The following is a 22,296-nucleotide window of genomic DNA, read 5'->3' as shown; positions in this document are numbered from 1 at the left end:
AAATTGGAAAAAGAAGAACAGATGAGGCCTAAGGTCAGCAGAAGGAGGGACATAATAAAGATCAGAGAAGAAATAAATAAAATTGAGAAGAATAAAACAATAGCAAAAATCAATGAAACCAAGAGCTGGTTCTTCGAGAAAATAAACAAAATAGATAAGCCTCTAGCCAGACTTATTAAGAAGAAAAGAGAGTCAACACAAATCAACAGTATCAGAAACGAGAAAGGAAAAATCACGACGGACCCCACGGAAATGCAAAGAATTATTGGAGAATACTATGAAAACCTATATGCTAACAAGCTGGGAAACCTAGGAGAAATGGACAACTTCCTAGAAAAATATAACCTTCCAAGATTGACCCAGGAAGAAACAGAAAATCTAAACAGACCAATCACCAGCAACGAAATTGAAGAGGTAATCAAAAAACTACCAAAGAACAAAACCCCCGGGCCAGATGGATTTACCTCGGAATTTTATCAGACATACAGGGAAGACATAATACCCATTCTCCTTAAAGTTTTCCAAAAAATAGAGGAGGAGGGGATACTCCCAAACTCATTCTATGAAGCTAACATCACCCTAATACCAAAACCAGGCAAAGACCCCACCAAAAAAGAAAACTACAGACCAATATCCCTGATGAACGTAGATGCAAAAATACTCAACAAAATATTAGCAAACCGAATTCAAAAATACATCAAAAGGATCATACACCATGACCAAGTGGGATTCATTCCAGGGATGCAAGGATGGTACAACATTCGAAAGTCCATCAACATCATCCACCACATCAACAAAAAGAAAGACAAAAACCACATGATCATCTCCATAGATGCTGAAAAAGCATTTGACAAAGTTCAACATCCATTCATGTTAAAAACTCTCAGCAAAATGGGAATAGAGGGCAAGTACCTCAACATAATAAAGGCCATCTATGATAAACCCACAGCCAACATTATATTGAACAGCGAGAAGCTGAAAGCATTTCCTCTGAGATCGGGAACTAGACAGGGATGCCCACTCTCTCCACTGTTATTTAACATAGTACTGGAGGTCCTAGCCACGGCAATCAGACAAAATAAAGAAATACAAGGAATCCAGATTGGTAAAGAAGAAGTTAAACTGTCACTATTTGCAGATGACATGATACTGTACATAAAAAACCCTAAAGACTCCACCCCAAAACTACTAGAACTGATATCGGAATACAGCAAAGTTGCAGGATACAAAATCAACACACAGAAATCTGTGGCTTTCCTGTATACTAACAATGAACCAACAGAGAGAGAAATCAGGAAAACAACTCCATTCACAATTGCATCAAAAAAAATAAAATACCTAGGAATAAACCTAACCAAAGAAGTGAAAGACTTATACTCTGAAAACTACAAGTCACTCTTAAGAGAAATTAAAGGGGACACTAACAGATGGAAACTCATCCCATGCTCGTGGCTAGGAAGAATTAATATCGTCAAAATGGCCATCCTGCCCAAAGCAATATACAGATTTGATGCAATCCCTATGAAACTACCAGCAACATTCTTCAATGAACTGGAACAAATAATTCAAAAATTCATATGGAAACACCAAAGACCCCGAATAGCCAAAGCAATCCTGAGAAAGAAGAATAAAGTAGGGGGGATCTCACTCCCCAACTTCAAGCTCTACTATAAAGCCATAGTAATCAAGACAATTTGGTACTGGCACAAGAGCAGAGCCACAGACCAATGGAACAGACTAGAGAATCCAGACATTAACCCAGACATATATGGGCAATTAATATTTGATAAAGGAGCCATGGACATACAATGGCGAAATGACAGTCTCTTCAACAGGTGGTGCTGGCAAAACTGGACAGCTACATGTAGGAGAATGAAACTGGACCATTGTCTAACCCCATATACAAAAGTAAACTCAAAATGGATCAAAGACCTGAATGTAAGCCATGAAACCATTAAACTCCTGGAAGAAAACATAGGCGAAAACCTCTTAGACATAAACATGAGTGACCTCTTCTTGAACATATCTCCCCGGGCAAGGAAAACAACAGCAAAAATGAGTAAGTGGGACTATATTAAGCTGAAAAGCTTCTGTACAGCAAAAGACACCATCAATAGAACAAGAAGGATCCCTACAGTATGGGAGAATATATTTGAAAATGACACATCCGATAAAGGCTTGACGTCCAGAATATATAAGGAGCTCTCACGCCTCAACAAACAAAAAACAAATAACCCAATTAAAAAATGGGCAGAGGAACTGAACAGACAGTTCTCCAAAAAAGAAATACAGATGGCCAACAGACACATGAAAAGATGCTCCACATCTCTAATTATCAGAGAAATGCAAATTAAAACTACAATGAGGTATCACCTCACACCAGTAAGGATGGCTGCCATCCAAAAGACAAACAACAACAAATGTTGGCGAGGCTGTGGAGAAAGGGGAACCCTCCTACACTGCTGGTGGGAATGTAAGTTAGTTCAACCATTGTGGAAAGCCATATGGAGGTACATCAAAATGCTCAAAACAGACTTACCATTTGACCCAGGAATTGCACTCCTAGGAATTTACCCTAAGAATGCAGCAATCAAGTTTGAGAAAGACAGATGCACCCCTATGTTTATTGCAGCACTATTTACAATAGCCAAGAATTGGAAGCAACCTAAATGTCCATCAATAGATGAATGGATAAAGAAGATGTGGTACATATACACAATGGAATACTACTCAGCTATAAGAAAAGGGCAAATCCAATCACTTGCAGCAACATGGATGGAGCTGGAGGGTATTATGCTCAGTGAAACAAGCCAAGCGGAGAAAGAGAAATACCAAATGATTTCACTTATCTGTGGAATATAAGAACAAAGGAAAAACTGAAGGAACAAAACAGCAGCAGAATCACAGAACTCAAGAATGGACTAACAGGTACCAAAGGGAAAGGGACTGGGGAGGATGGGTGGGTAGGGAGGGATAAGGGGGGGAGAAGTAGGGGGGTATTAAGATTAACATGCATGGGGGGGTAGGAGAAAAGGGAGGGCTGTACAACACAGAGAAGGCAAGTAGTGATTCTACAACATTTTGCTATGCTGATGGACAGTGACTGTAAAGGGGTTTATAGGGGAGACCTGGTATAGGGGAGAGCCTAGTAAACATAATATTCGTCATGTAAGTGTAGATTAGTGATAGCAAAAAAAAAAAAAAAAAAAAAAGGGGCAGTTCCTGTGTGGTAACCTCCAACGAGTTCTACACAAGGGTATAAAGGGCATATAAAAGTGTAGGCAAAGGGTCTGTTTGTGTTTATACAGAGGATCAAAGCCTAATTGGGCTACCCCGAAAATGAACTAAGATATGATATGAAAAAGAACTTCCAACATCTGCACCCTCTGGAAGACTCATGCCAGAAGATGATCATCAAAAAACCCCAACAAAGATCCACGCACTGCTACAGCTGTAGATGCACTCATCCCACCAGTTCCTGGACCTGCCATGGGAATGAGGAAGGAGATATCTAAGCTGGCCTGTGCATACAGTAAAACAACAAAATTGGACTGGATCTATACTGTTGGAACTCAACCAAGAATTTGGAGAAGTGCAAATTGTAGCGCTCCAAAGTCTTACAACTACAAACTATTTATTGTTAAAAGAACATATGGCATGTGAACAGTCCCCAGGAATGGGTTGTTTTAATTTGTCTGATTTCTCTCAGACTGTTCAAGTTCAGTTGGACAATATCCACCATATCATAGATAAGTTTTCACAAATGCCTAAGGTGCCTAACTGGTTTTCTTGGTTTCACTGCAGATGGCTGGTAATTACAGATATGCTTTGGTTATGTAACTATACTCCTATTATGTTAATGTGTGTGCGCAATTTAAGTAGTAGCTTAAAACCTATACATGCTGAAGTTACTCTACAAGAAGATATATCAAAGAAATAATCAATCTTCCCATGTTTTCTTCCGCCTGCTACTTCTATAGCTTTTCTTCTTCCTTCCTAATTACAACCCTTAAATAGAATTCGTGCCTCATATCAAATTTACCGAGTATCATAATTCTTCCAAGTGGTAAAGATACCTCAAGACAAATGCTGGGCATAGAAGCCACAGGGCATAAATATGCAAAGAAGTAAAAAGCTAACTTTTTCAAACAATAAGGCTTCTCTCTCACTTACCAACTTCACATTTCCCTGTATGGCCCCGGAAGATGACTGGTTAGCCAGAGACGGGTAAGATTCCTCAAGGGAGGAACAACCTAAGACAGGCACAGTCGCAGGGGGGCCATCAGGTGAGAAATTGGGGATCAACAGAGGTGAGGCTTAGAACCTCACCCCCCCGTTCTGAGAGAAATCTTCTGCATACGTGGATGTTTTATTGCCCTGGTCTAGCTTGGATTAACACATAGTCTACAGGCACACACCTGATCATCTACATGTGCTCTCTTACAACACTAAACTATGTTTTCTACCTTTATCTTGTATCTACCTACCACTTCAGCATTTTATTAAAAATAATAATAATAAAGAGAGAAATGTGGTATCCACATATAAATCAAGTATAAAAACCAAATGAGTATTCATATTTGAACTGACTGTTTATAGTTCATAATGCATGAGCAAAACCGAAAGTTTCTGTGATGACTGCCCTTGTACTGTTCACTATGTAACTTATTCATTATGTAAGAATTTGTTCTACATGTAAAAACTTGTTTGTTATGCCTCAGAAGATTGGAGACTGACAAAAATTAGGCTTGGGGTGGAATAATGATTGTGCATTGAGTATTGACTCCCCTATACAGAATTTTATTGTCGTTAACAACCATTTGATCAATAAATATGAGAGATGCCCTCACAAAAAAAATAAAAAAAAAAAAAAAAAAGGACAGACTTCCAATGGTAAAATAAATTAGTAACCGGGATGTAATGTATAGCATAAGGAATATAGTCAAGATATTGTAACAGCCTGGTAGGGTGATAGCTGGAAACTAGAATTATGTATATAAATGTTCTACCACTGTGTTGTACACTTGAAACTCATGTAATGTAATACTGTGTGTCAACTACCCTTCAATAAAAAATAATTATTAAAAAAAAAAAAAAAGAATGCAGGAGCTCAGTTTGAAAAAGACATATGCACTCCTATGTTTAACGCAGCACTATTTACAATAGCCAAGACAATGAAGCAACCTAAGTGTCCATCAGTAGATGAATGGATAAAGAAGATGTGGTACATATACACAATGGAATATTATTCAGCCATAAGAAGAAAACAAATCCTACCATTTGCAACAACATGGATGGAGCTAGAGGGTGTTATGCTCAGTGAAATAAGCCAGACAGAGAAAGACAAGTATCAAATGATTTCACTCATCTGTGGAGTATAACAACAAAGAAAAAAACTGAAGGAACAAGACAGCAGCAGACTCACAGAACCCAAGAATGGACCAACAGTTATCAAAGGGAAAGAGACTGCGGAGGATGGATGGGAAGGGAGGGATAAGGGGGAAAACAGGGCATTACAATTAGCACACATAATGTAGGGGGGTGGGGACATGGGGAAGGCAGTATATACAGAGAAGACAAGTAATGATTCTATAGCATCTTACTATGCTGATGACCAGTGACTGTAATGGGGTATGTGGGGGAGACTTGATACTAGGGGGAGTCTAGTAACCATAATGTTGTTCAAGTAATTGTACATTAATGATATCAAAAGAAAAAAAGAGAAAAAAAAAAGAACAGTACTGCCTAAAATTATAAATAATTTGGGACAGGTAATTCAAATTTGAAAGAGCAAATGGCAATAGTGCTAACAAATGAAAGAAAGGAGGAAAGGATGACACATAAAATTTTCCACAACTGAAAAAAGAATTTTAGGATATATGGTGTTGTTTAGAAAACTAAGATCAAAGTATAGTAAAGGCTGAACTTAATACACAAATCTTGGAGAGCAAAGCATTTAGAATAATGAAATTCCTTTACAGAAATTTATGCAACAATTTTTACAGTTTAGAAAGAACTTTTACATGCGTTTTCTTATCTGATTCTCATCTTTGAAAACTCATATTATGTCTACTGTACATGAAACTGAAATTCATAGTGGCTTGTCCCAGATCACAGAGTTACTAAATAACAGATTTAAAGCTTAATCCTAAAGCTTTTGATTCCAAAAACAGTTGACCCTTGGACAACACAAGGTACATCCACTCCCTGTGCAGCTGAAAATTCACGTCTAACTTTTGATTCCCCAAAAACTTAATTACTAATGGCCTGCTGTTGACCAAAAGCCTTGCTAATAACATAAACGGTTGATTAACACAAATTTTGTACATGTATTAGAAACTGTATTATTACAATAAAGCCAGAGAAAACAAAATGTTTTTCAAACCATCACAAATCTCAAAAATATTTTCCAATATATTTATTGAAAAATATCTGCATGTAAGTGGACCCACGCAGTTCAATCCTGTGTTGTTCAAAGGACAATTGTATAATGTTCTCTCCATAATACCACCCTTGTTCCTCCAGAAATAGAGCTGAGCATATTTCTCTGAAAAAAACAATCAACTTGACCAATCAGATATAAATTATATCAGTAAATTTTAGAATCTATGGTTAAATATTGAATCAATAATTTTCACATGTGTTTATTAATGTAAGATTTGTATTTATAAGATAAATTTAAATGGCCCTTCCTGCCTTTAAGTCTGGTAGACAGAAATAATAAATTCGTTCATTCATTTATCAAATATTTATTGAGTATCTTACTATGCTCCAGACATTGGGAACTCAACACTGAACAAGATACGCAATATTCTATCCTCTCAGAGATTTTTGTCTGGAAGTAAATATAATTAAATAGGAAATTTCAACAAAGTAAAAGATTAAAATAGAGTGTAATAATGCCATGAAGAGATCCAGGTGCCATGAGAGCAGAGTAAGTTGATGCCATAGAGACCATGTCAAGTTTGGCCTTAAACCCAAGGTTGAATAACAAGTCATCAAAGATTTTTAAATAAAGACGAGCATGACCATTAGTTAACATTTTAGAAAAATCACTTTAACTACAGTGTGATATGTATCAACTGAAGCAAACAAGAACAATTATGTTTTCTTTTCTCTCATACCATTGTATGCAAAACTGAATAGTCACTATTTTGTATCATTTCTTATGACACATTTATGACTAGCAAATAAAAATATTTTATTAGCAAGTATTTATATACATTTAGTTCTTATTGTCCGTTATAATTTTTGTAAATTAACAATATTCATATGGAAATAATAAAATGATGAATGCCAATAGAAAAGTTACCCTTGTACCAGGGATTTAAAAAGAAGTTTAATATTAAAATTTACAGTTCAAGGTAATACAACAAGGTGTCATTTTATCAATGATAAGATTAGCTAGCATTTGTTGAACCATGCTAAGAATTCTGCATAGATCACTTTATTCAATCTTCACAAGAAAACCCTAAGAAATACTTTCATACACATTTTGCAAATGAAGAAATTTAAACTGAGAGAAATGAAGTAACCTGCCTAAAGCTATATAATCAGTAAGTCAACCAGGATTCAAACCCTCATCTATCTAGCACCAGTACTTTTAAGCATCATGTTATGCTGAAACTTAATTTACTGTGAAAGGATCACAGTGTGTCTTTCTTCTGTAATTGTCCTTACTTCTTCTTTCTCCAAAAATAAAAGATTTTAATATACTTCAACAAATGCCTGTTGATCAGTATATTTCCCCTCTTGAAACAAAAAGATATTAGTATGAAATGGTGAACTTATTTTACCAACTTTCAGATAAGCCATGTTTTTAGGTTTTCTACAGAATTGTTAAAGAAAACAATTGGAAAAGAACAAGGGTAAATAGTAGTACATAAAAGGGGAGAAGACAGAAATTGCATCTCCAGATGAATATAGAAATACGCATGTTTCAGTTGTAACAAACTAGAAAAAGAAAATGAAAAAAATGAAACTTCGATTTAAATTGTGGAAAAAATATCTGCCTAGACTTAAAGCAGATCTAAAGATTACAATCATTTTGTAAAAATTGGAAGATTTCAAATTTCTTTAGCATCAAAGAGAAAATACTCATAAGAAATGTTATAAAAAGGTACAGTATGGCAATTCCTGTCTGTAAGCAGATATAAGAAGTGCCCTTGCCATATCTGGACAGGCTTGCTCTGGAATATTGACCAGGAAGCTAGACCCAGACCACTGATGGAAGGGGACTCTAATTCTGAGCACAGCTTTTCTCCTCCTAGGACGAAAAAAAAAAAAAAAAGATTTTGATGATAAGCATTTGTGTAGCCCATCCCTACTTACAAAACAATTTTTACATGGACGGGATATTTTTATTTGATCATCAAAACACTCCTAAGAAGTGAGTGTTATTAGTATATAGTCACATTTTAAGCTGAGGAATTTGAACCTCAATCTGCTGGTTTTCTTTAGATAACTTAGCCAGTTGGCAGTAGATAACTAGATTCCATCCCTGGGCTCGCCTCCGCTGCGCCATGATGCCATTCCCTTGTTCAAACACCGCACTCTCTCTGAAAACAGCACTGACTGAGTTTCTGGGCCTACTTTTGTCACTTACTAACTTTATAAAAGTGAAGTTCATATACATTATCTTATAAAAGAAACAACATATATCAAGGTGTGGGAAAGTATTCAATCCTTTCAGAAAAGGAACCTGAAGTTCAGGAGGATTACATGATTTTTCATGAAGTCACCTGGTGTTATCATCACTGGAAGGCAGGCAAAGTACATGTGAGAGAGTGGCACTTTCAGATACAAATTATTTTTCACTCCCTAAATTTTCCCATTTCCTTTCTTCTCATTCAAGCAGAAAACTGGTTTTGTACTTTATTGCTTCAGGGGAGGTATGTTCCAGGACAGAAAACAGAGGGATTTTATTTCAGTATTGCTTTCCTAAAGCCAAAGGCTTCAGAATAAAATACATTACAGAAATGAAATAGAGATTCTCAGGCACATGCAGAGAAAGAGATAGCTCCCAGAGCCTGCCCCATCTACAAAGATTTTCTCAGCTGAAAAAAGAGAGAGGTCTTTGGATCCCACAGCAGCAGGGATCTAGGCTCTGCCTCCTAGCAGCATCGCCTGGAAGGCAGAAAGACACCCCAGAGGAATGGCATCATAATTCTTCCAGGAAAACAGAAACACAGAAATTTTAGGCAGCGAAAAACACCCATGTTTTGCAAGGATCAAATCAGTGCCAGACCAAAAAGAATTATCTAGACACAATAACTCATATGTCTCAGAGATACAGTTTTATATATGGATGATCAATGGCAAGCGTATACCCCTGTTCCAGATGGAACTCCACCATAACCCCAGGAAGCAGGGAAAACCTCAAAAAAGGATTGGAGTGATTTTGTTCACCACTCAGTGACTAAGAATCAGAAATAAAGTTGAACTATAGAAAAGAAATGGATATTTCTTACATACCTAAATTTATAGACTGAGAGTCCATCTCAGTGACTATCTGATCTTGTCCCTTCTCTCAGAAGTCAGGTCTTCTGGCTACTGGTGTAAGTTTTCCCACAATGTCACTGCCACTGCTGTTGATGATGACAGAGATCATGGTGATGATACGATGATAGCTCAAGGCAAAGAAACTAATGATCTGAAACAGCATCTCACCATTCCCCACATTGTGGTAAACTTCTACTGGTCTGTTGCATCTCATCTTAAATGTCACATTTCTAGAAATAATTCCCTGATTCTCTTAGATGAGGCTGGGGGTTCCTCATCAGTTTCCATGGCACATTGTGTTAACCCCATCATGAGACACTGAAATTACCTGTACCCACATCATTCTCCTTAATATATTTTAAGCACCATAAAGACAGAGACTGAATTCATTTCCCACTGCAAAACATGTACCTAACTCAGTGCCTGGTACATAGCAGGCACTCAATAAATCTGTGTTGAATGGATAAATGAATGAATGAATAAATGGAAGTAAAGCTAGTGACTTAAATACATACACAAGTTAATCTTTAAAGAGAATTAATAATTTATTACCTATAAGGGATTCTAAATAGAACAGAACCTAACAGATTTATTCCAAGTCTTATCATACTTTCAATGATAAAAATATCACAACTTTCCAAAATGATAGGCCCCCACAGAAACCTCAGAATCTTACCCTGACAGTAAGTGGTGTCATCAGAAGAAATGGGATACATAATATTACCCCTAACCTTCGAAAGTTTAACATAATAATTCATTTTCACAGGATTTTTGACTTTATAACATATCATTCCTCTTGGTCTCAAGTCCTACAACAAATGGGGTCAGGAGAATTGTTTCATAATGGAGGTGATTTGGCCATTCTTGAAATAGCTTTGAGAAACTTACTAAAAATTGAACCTACGCAGAAAGCTTACTACTTGGAATTCAGAATGACTGACTGGACAGAAGAGCCTGGGTAAAAGTCATGATCCTTTGCTGACAAAGCAACCTACATTGAGGATCATCCATTGCTCTCATAGCTTGACTGCTACAAATTCCTGAGTAGGAATTATAGCTGGGGAACAGGTCCTCTCCCACAGTAAAAGAGATTTTATATATTGCAGCATTCTATATTTTTTATACATATAATACTTGATTACACAGTAAATGTTAAGAAATAAGAGCATATAAAGAGAAAATGCAATTAAGAAAGAAGAGCATTCTTGTAGTTTAGTGAATACATTGTTATAGAAGAGTGGAGAACTGACTGATTGGCAAAGGCATGAAAAATTGAATGCCTTAATTCAGTGTTTTAAAAACACAATATTTTGTGTATGTCTTCTCTCTGACTAGACTCTAAAACCCAAAGAAGTAACGAGTAATAGGCCTAAAGAAGAGATCAAATATTCTATCATGTATGGAGCACTTGAGCAGTTTCCAAAAACCTAACAGTTCAAATATTTTATGGTATCAAGTCATTAACTTATCACCTGCACACTTTCCCAATATACAAGAACTGTAAAATAAACCAATCAACAGATCACTGTTAGCTCTATGCCTATTGTTTCCTAATAAGTACTTGAATATAAAAAGTATTCTTCTATCTCTCTCTCCAGAATGCTCTCTCTTTATGATTCCTGGATTGATGAGTATTTTCCAACATCAAAAGTCTGTGTCATCATGATTTCCAACAGCTCTCTCTACTAAGGCCAAGATGACTTTTTTGAGGGATTTGAAATCTAAAAAAATCTTTAGTAAATTATCTATTTTACTTTGTTACAGAAATTGAAAAAGTTTGCAAACTGTCATTTCCCATCCTTTCTTGGGAAGAGTCATTGCTTAAGTCTTTTCAGTCGTATTGGCTAGGAAAAAGATCAAAACATGAAGTTTTGAGAAATGGAAAAAGCATCTGGATATAACACTGGTGTGGTGAACATGAAAGTTCAAGCACAAATTTAGAAAAATATATGCAAAGAGAGTAAAATACCCACTCGGGTGCAGTCAATAAATTCAGATACATATTTTCCCTTTTAACGAATCTGAAAAAAATTATTTTAAGAGTTTAGGAAAATCTGTTGATGGAAAGAGAGTATCCCCAGATAATGAGAGGCAAATAGAAATTAGTAAGATACTACAAAAAAGAAATTAAGCCACAAAATGCAAGAAACACATAATGAAAGAAGAAAACTTTAAATGAGTTAGGAATAAATGGAAGAGTTCTTATAGGGTCCCTTCCCCAGAGTGAGGAAGACAAAAAAAGAAAAACACGAGATGTCACACCCATTCCCTCCTCCCACCATGGCTTATGGTACCCAGAGAATCTCCTCTCTGCTCTCACAATAACATGCAAAAAAAAAGTCAAGTGGAAATCTTTCTTAGGAAAAGTTCTTATTTTAATAGGAATATATTCAACAATGAAAAAACACTTGGCTCAATGACAATAGTTATTGTTAAAATTATAGTACATCTAGCTCTCCCATCATATCTACCACATGAAACAATGAAGAAACATAAAAGATTCAAGATGACCAAGGACAGTACCCTCTGAAGAACAAATCTAGGTTATACTTTAAAATATTTGTTTTACTTTTATATTAGAAATTGTACCAATAGTTAGCTTAGCCTGTTAAAAATATAGTATACATGTCATAATTTGGCTAGTTGTATATAAGATTCAAAAATATGTATCTTATACTAATCAGTTTAAGAGATTAAAAATGATGAGTTTTTTCTAACTGCATCAGCTCATGAATTACATAATGTACATACTTTAGTATATTCCAACTATATACTTGCTTTGCTCATTCAAACCTGTTGATTCCTTTACAAAGTTGATCCATGATAATCAATGCAATGTTAAAGAAGAAAAGAAGAGAAGGAGGAAAAGGAGAAAAAAGAGAAGGCAGAAAGGGAGTGAGAGAAAGAGGGAGAAAGGGAAGGAGGGAGGGAGAGAAGAAATAAACATTAAATTATTTCTCATAAAGTATGATTTTCAATAATGTTATCAGCAATTTTTATACCTTTCTTTAAAGGTAGGAACTTAAAGGGAAATGTCTACTGCAGCTAGAAACCTTAAAATCACCTGCTTGATTTGTTAAGATGTACCAAGAACATCAATCATTCTTCCTCCACCTCCTTTTCCAAACACCTTTTTATCCCTCTCTTTCTCTCTCTCTCTCCCTTCTATCTCCTCCCTTCTCCTCTGTCTCTCTTGGTCTCTCTCTCCTTCTCTCCCTCTGTCATCCCTCTCTCTCTTACACACACACACACACACACACATACACACACACACACGCAAGATGTGTTTAATTCAATTATTAGTCTAAAATAAGGTAATCCAAAAGGGACAGTGTCTAGAGAACAGTAAATGGTAGTAAGAATAAAGAACACACAGTAAGTTAAATAAGTCAAAGAGCCATATCATTTATTGGCCACATTAACCAAAACCATTCTTGTTCCAGATAAACCAACTGTGTCAGATCTGAACAGATGTAGCTCCAAAATGTCACAGGGAGTTTACTTCTCTCAGTGATATCATGACAGAGAGTGAGAGAAGGAAACAACCCCAGTCTTAAATCCCAGGCACAAGGTTACATTAGTGGGAGTTTCAAAGGTTTTGCATGTCATTATCTATCTCTACAGATACCAGTTGGATAAAGCATCTCACAGATTATAAATTTCCTCAGTGCACCTTCCAATCCACAGGTAGAAAGATTAAACGTTGTGCAGAGCCAGGGTGCACTTTAACCTTCACCCTGAGCTTTGGTTTCAGATTGTAGCAACTCACATAACTGGTCAACAGTTGGATCTATACTAGCACAGTATAGTAGGGGTCAAGAGTGTTCATATAAATTTTGGTTCAAAACTTCAGGAAAACTCATTATAATTGACCTGATCTTGCATACTATGTCAAAAAGAACCATCTGGTTTCGCTGGGATCCTTAGGAACAAAGTTAACCTGTGGTAGCTCTAGGATAAAGTGAATCCCCAAAGTCTGATCTATAATAAACTATACTTAAGGAACCCACCAGATCTTGAGCAGTTCTGGGGAGGCGGTAGTGGGGAGTCAGGTGTTTGCCTCATTTGAGAACTTGCCAATCACGTTATTGGATAATGCAGACATCTGGAAAAGCACCGCAGTTAGTTGTGCTTTATCACAAAAGTGAAGACTTACACAGTAAACCAAATTTAAAATAACTTTTTAATCAAAAAGATAAATGATAAATCTAACTTTGTTCAGTGCAAACAACTTTGCTCTTTTAGAGTATGTAATTCACTTGAAAATATTAAATCCATGAGGAAGAACTCCACTGTATAAGTTTCTTTTTAAAAATTGCTCAGAATTAACCTCTAACAAGCTAAGAAAACAAGCTAAAGAAAATCCCAAATCTGTGGTATCAAACTTATACTGATTATAAATGTGACTTAGACAAGCTGATTTATGAAATCACAAATGTCTGTAATTAAATACTATAGTCCTACTTCATTTTACCTAAGCAAAATTACTGAATGATACACCATAGAAAAGACATTATTACACTGAATATTTTCCCAAACCCAAGCAAAATTTTACTCTTAAATGGAATACAATTTAAACTGCTAATACCAGAACCAGGGGAAGGGAGAAACATACAGGAAGCCTCATAGCCCACCTTTCTTCTTGACTGGCATTCTTGGGTCTTTCCACTGCCCCAGGATTCACGTCTCTTTTCAGATCTCAGCTTGTTCCTGCTAGATTAAGGCCAAGAGCCAGGTAACTGTTGCAAACCACTTCACTGTTAATTTTGAAATCCAGGCTGTCTTCTCTTCTTTTTCCACAGTTAAGCTTTTGATACTGCCCAGTTTAGAGAAAAATAACTTCTGAGTTTCTCAAGTTTATCAATTTTTATAAAATAAGTATTGTTTAAAAAAAGCTGAGAAAATTGTTGTAAGCACAGAAAACGTTATTAAAACTTCTCTTCAGGCAGCAACACTTTTGGAATTCAGTGACTAAATCGGTTAAGGCACAAACCAAATTCACACAGCTGTCTCATTACTCAATACATAGTCAAAATCTAAGATGAACTGGTTGATGAAGATTCTCACTTCTTTAAAGAAAAATTTAACTCCCCTCAAAAAACACTTTCTACAACCTCTTTGTGGTCTCTAAAAAGGTGGGTGAATTTGAACAGTTTTCTGGAGCAGAACACAGACTGAAAGGCCCCTTTCTATTTACTGGACCAGAAGTTTCAGATCTCACCCCCTTAGTAAGACAGGATCCAGCTTGCTGTCACTTTCATTTTTTTCTCCCGTGCTCTCCAAGCCCCTCGGGCTTGATCCTTACAGCCCCTCTGATTCTGATCCTCCCATTTATTAACGGAGAGGACTGAAAAGGAGGAAAGCAATCCCTTGGCATGGAGACATTAAAGGGACAGTGCTGCTCAATGGGCACTTGATGCAGGATGAGTTGGCGAAGCAGATTTCTTCACACTGGAGTCATTCACATCATGTCATCTCTTCGTATCCAAGCAGCTTTCCACAGTTAAGCTTTTAAAAACAGGAAAACGGAGACGGTTCGAGAGAAGTCAAACCTTCCCCCAGAAGGTGTTTTCTGAAAAGCTGTAGTAGTATTAGGTACCTGAGCGCAAGCTGTGCAAATGGGTCGCGATTTCCTAAATCAGAGTTCGGCTGCTTGGCTGCCACATCCACCCTCTCTCTCAATCTCTCTCCAAACTACCCACCTTCCTTTTAGAGAAAAGACAAGGAATCTCTCGGCTATCGCTGGCCCCCCCGCCCAAACCCCGTCCTCATATAGACGAGCAGCAATGTCCTGCACCCTCCACGCGATGAAGTGTTTCCTCAGGCAGCAGAAACAGCAGCCCTAGAAATTATATAACTCGAATTTGGCTTCTCTAAGACATGGAAACTGGAGGGTCGGGGTTGCTGGTCTGGGAGACACTGCCGAGCACTGAACGTGCAAGGACGCCAGGCCTCCTCGCAGCGGCCCACACCCCGAAGCACAAGAGGGTCGTCTCGTGGTGGGAGCAAATCTCTTTCCGCGGTCCCTTGCCAAGCGGGGTGAAAGGACGGCACACATGTGAGACTAAAGACTGGGGAGTGGAGTCAAGATAGCTGTGAAGGGAAGAGGCTAGTAGGGACCAACCCTGCGGCCGGTTGAGGGTTCTGCGCAGGAGGTGCCAGAGAAGCCAGACTTAACAGAAGGGCCGGACCGCAGGAGCAAGCTCCCTCGGGAGCGACCGGGGCTGACAGCTCAGCCCAACTAAGGGAGATGCCCTGAGGAGAGGAGAGCGCACAGCAAGCTCGCTGCGCTGGCACCGCCCCCACGTTCCTTTCAGGCTGGGAAAACGTGCTCCGCAAACAGCAGGGGAAGAGAATGAGGGGCTGCTGGGGAGGCGGGCCCACGAGCGACCGGACCTCCCCGAAGCCAATGAGAGGCTCCCGTTTCTGGAAGCCGGGGCCCATTCACAGCCCCGATGGAGAGCGCGGCTTTTGACTGGTCCGGGCGGGCCCGGGCAGCACGCGAGAGGTGTGGGACCGCACCATTTCCCGCCCCTGGCGTTCTGGGTCCCCGCCCACCCGCTGGTCACGTGAACCGCCAAGATGGCGGCGTTGGGGCGGGAGGCAGGGACTGACCCGAGGGAAGCAGGTGTGGTGCCGGTGGGAACTGGGGAAGTGCCCAAGGTAGGCGGAATCAGGGGGTGGTATGGGTTGTGATTTCTGCAAACTCGAAGTGTTGGCGGACTCTTCTGACATAAATGATGCACGTAAAAGGGATTTGAAAATCTAGAAAGAACAGCTCCCAAGTCCTTGCTGGGCACAATTAAGTCCCCAGGTGCTATGGACGGAGGCGGAGGAAAAACAGGAGACCTGAAGTCTAGTCCCTATGTCTTGCAGCTTGTTTTCTCTTGCCTCCGGGACTTGCATTGGCCTTTCCTTAAACTTGAAATGCTTCCCTGCCTAATCCTCCACCCCATTCTAGCCAAACTCTCATCTTTTGGATATTCATTTAAATGTCACTTCCAGGAAACCTTCCCACATGTAGCCTGGCTAGGTTATTTGGTTTTGTTATGTGTTCGGCTTTGAGTTTTGTTTTGTTTTGTTTTGTTTTGATGGTACTCATTCTGCGTTTAAATTCTCTGCCTTTTTGTTCTTACTCCGCCTGGGTTTGGGATTCCTGAGGACTTGACTACATCTTGATTATACCGGGGGCTGTCAATTACCAGGTGCTGCGTAAACGATGAGTGAATGTTGAATAAAACTCTAAAGATCAGGTGAAATAATACACATAAAAGCATTACAAAACCATAAAGTGTTCTGCAAACTATAAATCTACATAAATGCACTCTTACCGGTATAATCGTGGTGACCTGTTGAGTGGCCTTGAACTAGTTAATTTTTAGATAAGACGTTGATTATAGCAAAATCTTTACATTTCAGTACTTGATAAAAGTCTATCAGTAAACTTACCAGTCTATTTCTTTGCTTTAATAACAATGCCTTCCAAAATAATATTTTTAGTCGTGTTTCAGTTGTTTGGGATTATAATCCTGGATATCTGTTCCCTGTATACTGAGAATTAAGACAAGGTGGAAGCTTAGTACAAGGTAGTGGCTGGAAGTTTTCTTTATGGGAAGTAAGGGACTTCAGTGAATTGGGTATTAGCAAAACAAAAATTCATCCAAGGTTTATGGTTGTCATTTATTGACATCTGCCTTCATAGTACAGTAGATGGATTAGATATAGAATCTCCTTTAGATATTACTGTCTCTTCTCTCCTATTTTTCATTTAGATGTTAGAAAGGCAAAAGATTAAATTGTCTCTGAGAAATTATAATTTGTGAAAAACATTTTTCCTGTCCTCCCCAGATATTTTAAAGAAGAACATAGGACTGGCTTGAGTACAGTTTGCAATGGCACAGGGAAAGAAACTGGCCCGTTATTGCTCATTACATAATCTGTAGAAGGTTCAGAGGTGTCAATACCTTCAGGATGCTGATGCCATTGATGAATTGGCCTTTCACTAGTTTGAGTCGGGACTGGTAAGATCCCTTATTCAGCAAATTAGTATTACAGTGATGTTCAACATGTGTCCATTGCCTGCCAACATCAGAATCACTTGGAGCTCTGAAAGGGCAGATTTCTAGACATCTCCCTGCTCTTACAGAATCCAGATTATTTCAGGAGGGAGATCAAGAGACCACATTTCAAAGAAATTCCCCACCTGATTCTCATGCATGCTAAAGGATGGGAATCACTGATTTATAAAGTACCTTATGTGTTCTTTATGCTTAATCTATTCTAATTCTCCTGCCCAGGACTCTAGAAATTTAAGCTTTCTTCTATGCCCTTGATTATAAATGTTGTTAAAATGGAGACTGATATAAATTGTGAAGGGCCATAAATTTTTTTATTCATTAGCTCATTGGGAATGTCATGCCAGTGTGGCAAAAGGTTTCACAAATATTATTAAGACTTATCACAGAGATCTGAGAGATTACCCAGAGCTAAACAATCAGAAAGAATCTTTTCTGAGGATCCAATTGTTACTGTTTTTTACCACTGCTTTCTGTTAAGGTGCTACTAGCCAAACGTTCATGGTCCTTTGACATTGGCAACTGTCTATTCATACATCACTCTTGGGACACAAGAACCTTCTGACCTAGAGCCCAGTGCCACGAGGCCAGGCTCTGGTATATCACATAACAATTTACAAGAAAGGTCCTGTGTCCACCCCAAGTGCTCAGATATATAACTTACATAATCCAAAGTACTGTGATCCACTGCCACTTCCTAGCTTGGAACAGTTTCCCTCTTCCTGTTCTCTCTCTCACTGTTCTCTGAGGCAATCCCTGCTCTCTTCTCAAGAAAAGTCAATGTAATGTTCAAAATGAGCTCAGGCTTTCATGAGACAGAGGATAGAAATAATTTATCAACAAGTAGCTACTCTTTCCTTCCAGCTCTGAAAAAGCTGGAACGAGACGATCTACAAAGGGCCTGGGGTACCTTCAGGGAAAACTGTAAGAGAAGCAAAAACTAAATTATCTCAATAAGTTATCCTTCCACACTTTCCTGAGGCAAGTTTTTGATTTGTGTGAATCAAAAGCAATGTCTAGCAGATAATAGCTCACTAAATACTGATTGGATTATTAATAAAGAATGTGAAAGCAAATGACAGTACCACAATTCTAGGGTCTAAATAATTCTTTCATGTGAATCTGTAGAATTTATAAGACTTAATATTAATATCATTAGTTATTATGGTTCTGAAATTTTGTTTTTTCCAGGACATCAAGATGGCAACAAACACACGTGATCAGCCCAGTCTTTCTCTAGGAGATGCAAAACTCAAAAGATCAACAGTCATTGAAATGATAGAAAAAAAAATTGATGATCTTAGAAAAGAAAAGTAAGTGACATACCCAGGCAATAACCCAGAAAGACAATAACTTTATTTGCACATTTTCTATATTGCCGTTGTTTCTGAATATCTAAGATCCTATTAACACTATTGAGTTGGTTATACAAAAAGGTTATAAAAAAAGAACTGGAAGGAAACCTGGATAATAAAAATAGTCGGGGTTTTTTGGAATATTGGGATGTGGATAATCTTTTGCTTCTTAAAAAATGTCCACAATTTTATTGTTGAAATGTTTTTTTGTGCAATAAGCATTTTAAAATTAAAAGTAACCAGGAGAACACCATTTTGAAAGCTACTTAGATTTAATTGATAACCAGTTGTAATTAAATTCATTTTAGAGTTGACTACTTCAGCCATAGTGCTGAGTTCAGCAAAAATACAGATTTCATGATGTATGTAGAGTCTCACATCACCATTTTGACCTTTAGATGAATAGAGATTAAGAATAAAGTAAAAGGAGATTGATCTTAGACCTGAGACATGTCAGATTTCAGTATGAGTTAGAATAAGTAAGACTAGGTTTATGAAATTGCTTTGGGTGAAGCCTTAGTATATTAGATAAATTATTTTAAATGTATCTGGACTAATTAAGAAATAGCTATTTTCAAGAAGGCCTAACCAAATGTAAACAGCTTTTTTTCAAATGACCTACAGCACATTAATTCTTTTAGAAGGAAGGGCAGTATTCTTGTATTTAGATTATCTCATAAAATTTGACTACACTAAAACAGTCGTATTTACTTGTGGCCAAAATTTATTTTAAGAGTTCCATTTTATAACCACTCTAAATATTCTCAGGAAGAGATTTATTATATCCTCTTATTAGAATGCAAGTTCTGTGAGGGCTGGATCTTTTATTTCTTTAATCACTGCCCTGTCCTCAGCACATAGAAAATATCTTTCACACAGTAAATGCTCAGGGAATATTTGATGTTGAGTAAATGTGTAATAATAAATTACTACCTAAGAAAGGTTATATTAGGAGAATATTATATTGAACTTAATTTTTCTCTGTTTTTCCTATTTAGAGATTTAAATACACATGGAACAGTGTTCTTTGGCACAACAGCTGGTTTCTCTGGAATGTTGGCAAACTTTATTTTCAGACACTGCTTCAAGGTTAAACAGGATGCTTTGAAAACGTATGCATCATTGACTACACTTCCATTTTTGTCTACTATAGTTTCTTACAAGCTCCTTGTAACAGATGCTTTATATTCAGGTGAATTTAAATTCATTAATGTATAATGTACATATGTCTAATTAAAATTACTCAGTAACATACTGCTGCTACTACAGATAATCATCCCTTACATTTGTATATTCCTTTAACATTGACAGAGTACCTCCATATATGTTTTCCTATTTCATCTCCACAACAATCCTCCTAATCAGGCAGGGAAAGTAGTATTGTCTTTTTTACAGAAAAGCAACCAAAGCTGATACATTCAAGTACAAGAAGCAACACTAATATACTGGGAAGAAAACAGGTTTTGTCATAATACACAGGATTTCAGTTCCTACCTCTTATCACTTAAATTTTTTGACATTGGGCAAGTCATTTAATCTCTGAGACTCAGTTGTTTTATCTAGAAATTAAAAATAATACTACTTTCCTCACAGGATTATTATAGGAATTAGTAGTTAAATGCCTAACATAGTATCTGGCATTATTGTGGGCTTCAAATGTTATTTCTTGCCTTTCCCCATTACCTTAAGTTTCACAACTAATAATTGGTGGAACCTCTAACTCCTATTACCAGGTCACTGCTTAAATGTCTCTTCCCCGGGGAAACTTTGATTCCCTCAGGGCAGGTTAGGTTTCTGATATGTTCTCTATTCATTTTACCTTTGTGCACACTTAAAATTATTTATTTAAATATTTGCCTAAGGTCTTTCCTTCCTGGTAGATTGACCTGAAGGACAGAGATTGGATGTCTTTTATTCAACACTATATTCTCAGCACGTGACTGACACATAGACAATAAAAATGTTTTAATCTAGCAGAGCCCAGATGTCTGGACTGCTAATTTACTATTCTTCATTATAAAATTGCTTCTACAACAACTATATATGTAAGAGATGACTCTCCTTATATAAAGTATAATAAAGACAGTTTTATAATGTGCATTTTGTCTGTTATGTGCCATAGACTTAATTTCTAATACTGCTTCAGTGTGGTTGAGGACAGTACAGATAACTACTCTATCAAGGGCCCAAGACTGTCCTAATATTTCTTACCCTGAGTTTTAAAGGGACACCAAATTTACTTTTGTTTTCCAGGTAATATAAGCAAGGAAAATTGTGTTCTGAGAAGTTCACTGATTGGCATAGTGTGTGGTTTTTTGTATCCCAGTGCTTTGGCTTTTTCTAAAAATGGACATCTGGCAGTCAAGTAAGTCCATCTGTTTGTTCCATTTCTTGCTTGCTTCCTTTTTTTAAAAATGTTAATAAACTTTCTGTATTCTTTAGTTGCCAGTAACACATTTTAATCAAAATAGTCATTTGATATTTCAAATAGCTAATTTTCAACTTTTTTGCTATCTATATGAAAGTATCAGTTTAAGAGACATCAATGAACTTTCATAGAATATATATCCAGGAAAAGTACTTAACTCTTTTTCCTTTTTAGGTATCATACTGTTCCACTGCCACCAAAAGGAAGGGTTTTACTTTATTGGCTGCTGCTTTGTCAATCAGGGATAAAAGCAATGGTAATTCCTCTAGTCTTTCAGACCACCTTTGGAATATTTAATGGTCTACAGCATTATGCAATATTTGAAAGTACACTTGAGAAAAGTGTACTTGAAGATTAACCAAAGAATGAATGAATACAGAATGGATTTTTTTTATGATCAGGACTCAGATGTTGATGAAAATTAAAAGTAGCTCTAGACAATTTGTTTTTGTTCCTTTTACATAGCATATAGCAGTTACTCAGTAAATACTGAGTAATTAAATTTAAAAATAGTTTAAGTTTCATCTTTCTTCATTGTATGTGGAAATGGGTTTGAGGCCTCAAGGTCTAATCTATACATTTATATATTGATTCATCAAACACTGAGTACTTGCTGCATCTCAGGCACTGTGTTACATATAATAAGTGGTCCTCACTTAGAAGGAACTCACAATTAGAAATGAAAAATGTGAAAGCATGAGAGAGTTTGAGAGAGATACACATAATTCTGTGGGCTTATTGAGGAGATGGCTGTTAACTACTTGGGCAGAGAGGAAAGCTGTGGGGAAAAAAATCAATTTTGAAGAAGTTGTAAACTCATAAGAAAGTAAAATATGGAAATAATGTACAGCCCATTCCTCTAATCTCTGATTCAATATATTTACTAGCTTTTTATCATTAACAAATTATCTTCATTGTGCTGTTTAAAGAATATTTA

The 22,296-nt window shown here is 37.2% G+C and overlaps 2 protein-coding genes across 7 annotated transcripts in view; one reads left to right on the top strand and one right to left on the bottom strand.

Moving 5' to 3' along the window:
- DLG2 (discs large MAGUK scaffold protein 2) overlaps nucleotides 1–15,331 on the bottom strand; it is a 1,919,888-nt gene extending 1,904,557 nt beyond the window's left edge. For 2 of the 4 annotated variants that reach the window (XM_057507175.1, XM_057507177.1), the window contains exon 1: nucleotides 14,136–15,331. In XM_057507175.1, coding sequence (XP_057363158.1) covers nucleotides 14,136–14,154 — 19 coding nt within the window. In that variant the 5' untranslated portion in view covers nucleotides 14,155–15,331. The remainder of the gene's footprint in view (nucleotides 1–14,135) is intronic. The other 2 variants (XM_057507176.1, XM_057507178.1) reach the window with 1 other exon arrangement.
- A 721-nt stretch (nucleotides 15,332–16,052) lies between these two features.
- On the top strand, nucleotides 16,053–21,881 carry TMEM126B (transmembrane protein 126B). Of its 3 annotated transcripts, XM_036907034.2 has the most exons (6): nucleotides 16,060–16,164; nucleotides 17,350–17,522; nucleotides 18,768–18,889; nucleotides 19,930–20,123; nucleotides 21,185–21,296; nucleotides 21,534–21,881. In XM_036907034.2, the coding sequence occupies exons 3-6, from the start codon at nucleotides 18,777–18,779 to the stop codon at nucleotides 21,715–21,717; spliced, it is 603 nt and encodes a 200-aa protein (XP_036762929.2). In that variant the 5' UTR covers nucleotides 16,060–16,164; nucleotides 17,350–17,522; nucleotides 18,768–18,776; the 3' UTR covers nucleotides 21,718–21,881. The 3 variants fall into 3 exon arrangements, with proteins under 3 accessions (XP_036762928.2, XP_036762929.2, XP_057363157.1); XM_036907033.2 differs by lacking the exon at nucleotides 17,350–17,522 and having other exon boundaries at nucleotides 16,053–16,164; XM_057507174.1 differs by lacking the exons at nucleotides 16,060–16,164; nucleotides 17,350–17,522 and adding an exon at nucleotides 16,734–16,754.
- Nucleotides 21,882–22,296: the final 415 nt, after the last annotated feature.

This window comes from Manis pentadactyla, chromosome 9 (genome assembly GCF_030020395.1).
Source record: "Manis pentadactyla isolate mManPen7 chromosome 9, mManPen7.hap1, whole genome shotgun sequence".
Lineage (NCBI taxonomy): Eukaryota > Metazoa > Chordata > Mammalia > Pholidota > Manidae > Manis > Manis pentadactyla.
Note: the sequence above shows the minus strand (reverse complement) of the source record. Positions and strands in the feature narration are given on the sequence as shown.

Bases quoted from the DNA above. Each gene is read 5' to 3' on its own strand.
- TMEM126B (XM_036907033.2), top strand. From the start codon at position 16,084: ATGGCGGCGTTGGGGCGGGAGGCAGGGACTGACCCGAGGGAAGCAGGT. The intron at 16,165-18,767 runs GTAGGCGGAATC...TGTTTTTTCCAG, and splicing joins GAACTGGGGAAGTGCCCAAG to GACATCAAGATGGCAACAAA. The intron at 20,124-21,184 runs GTGAATTTAAAT...TTTGTTTTCCAG, and splicing joins AACAGATGCTTTATATTCAG to GTAATATAAGCAAGGAAAAT.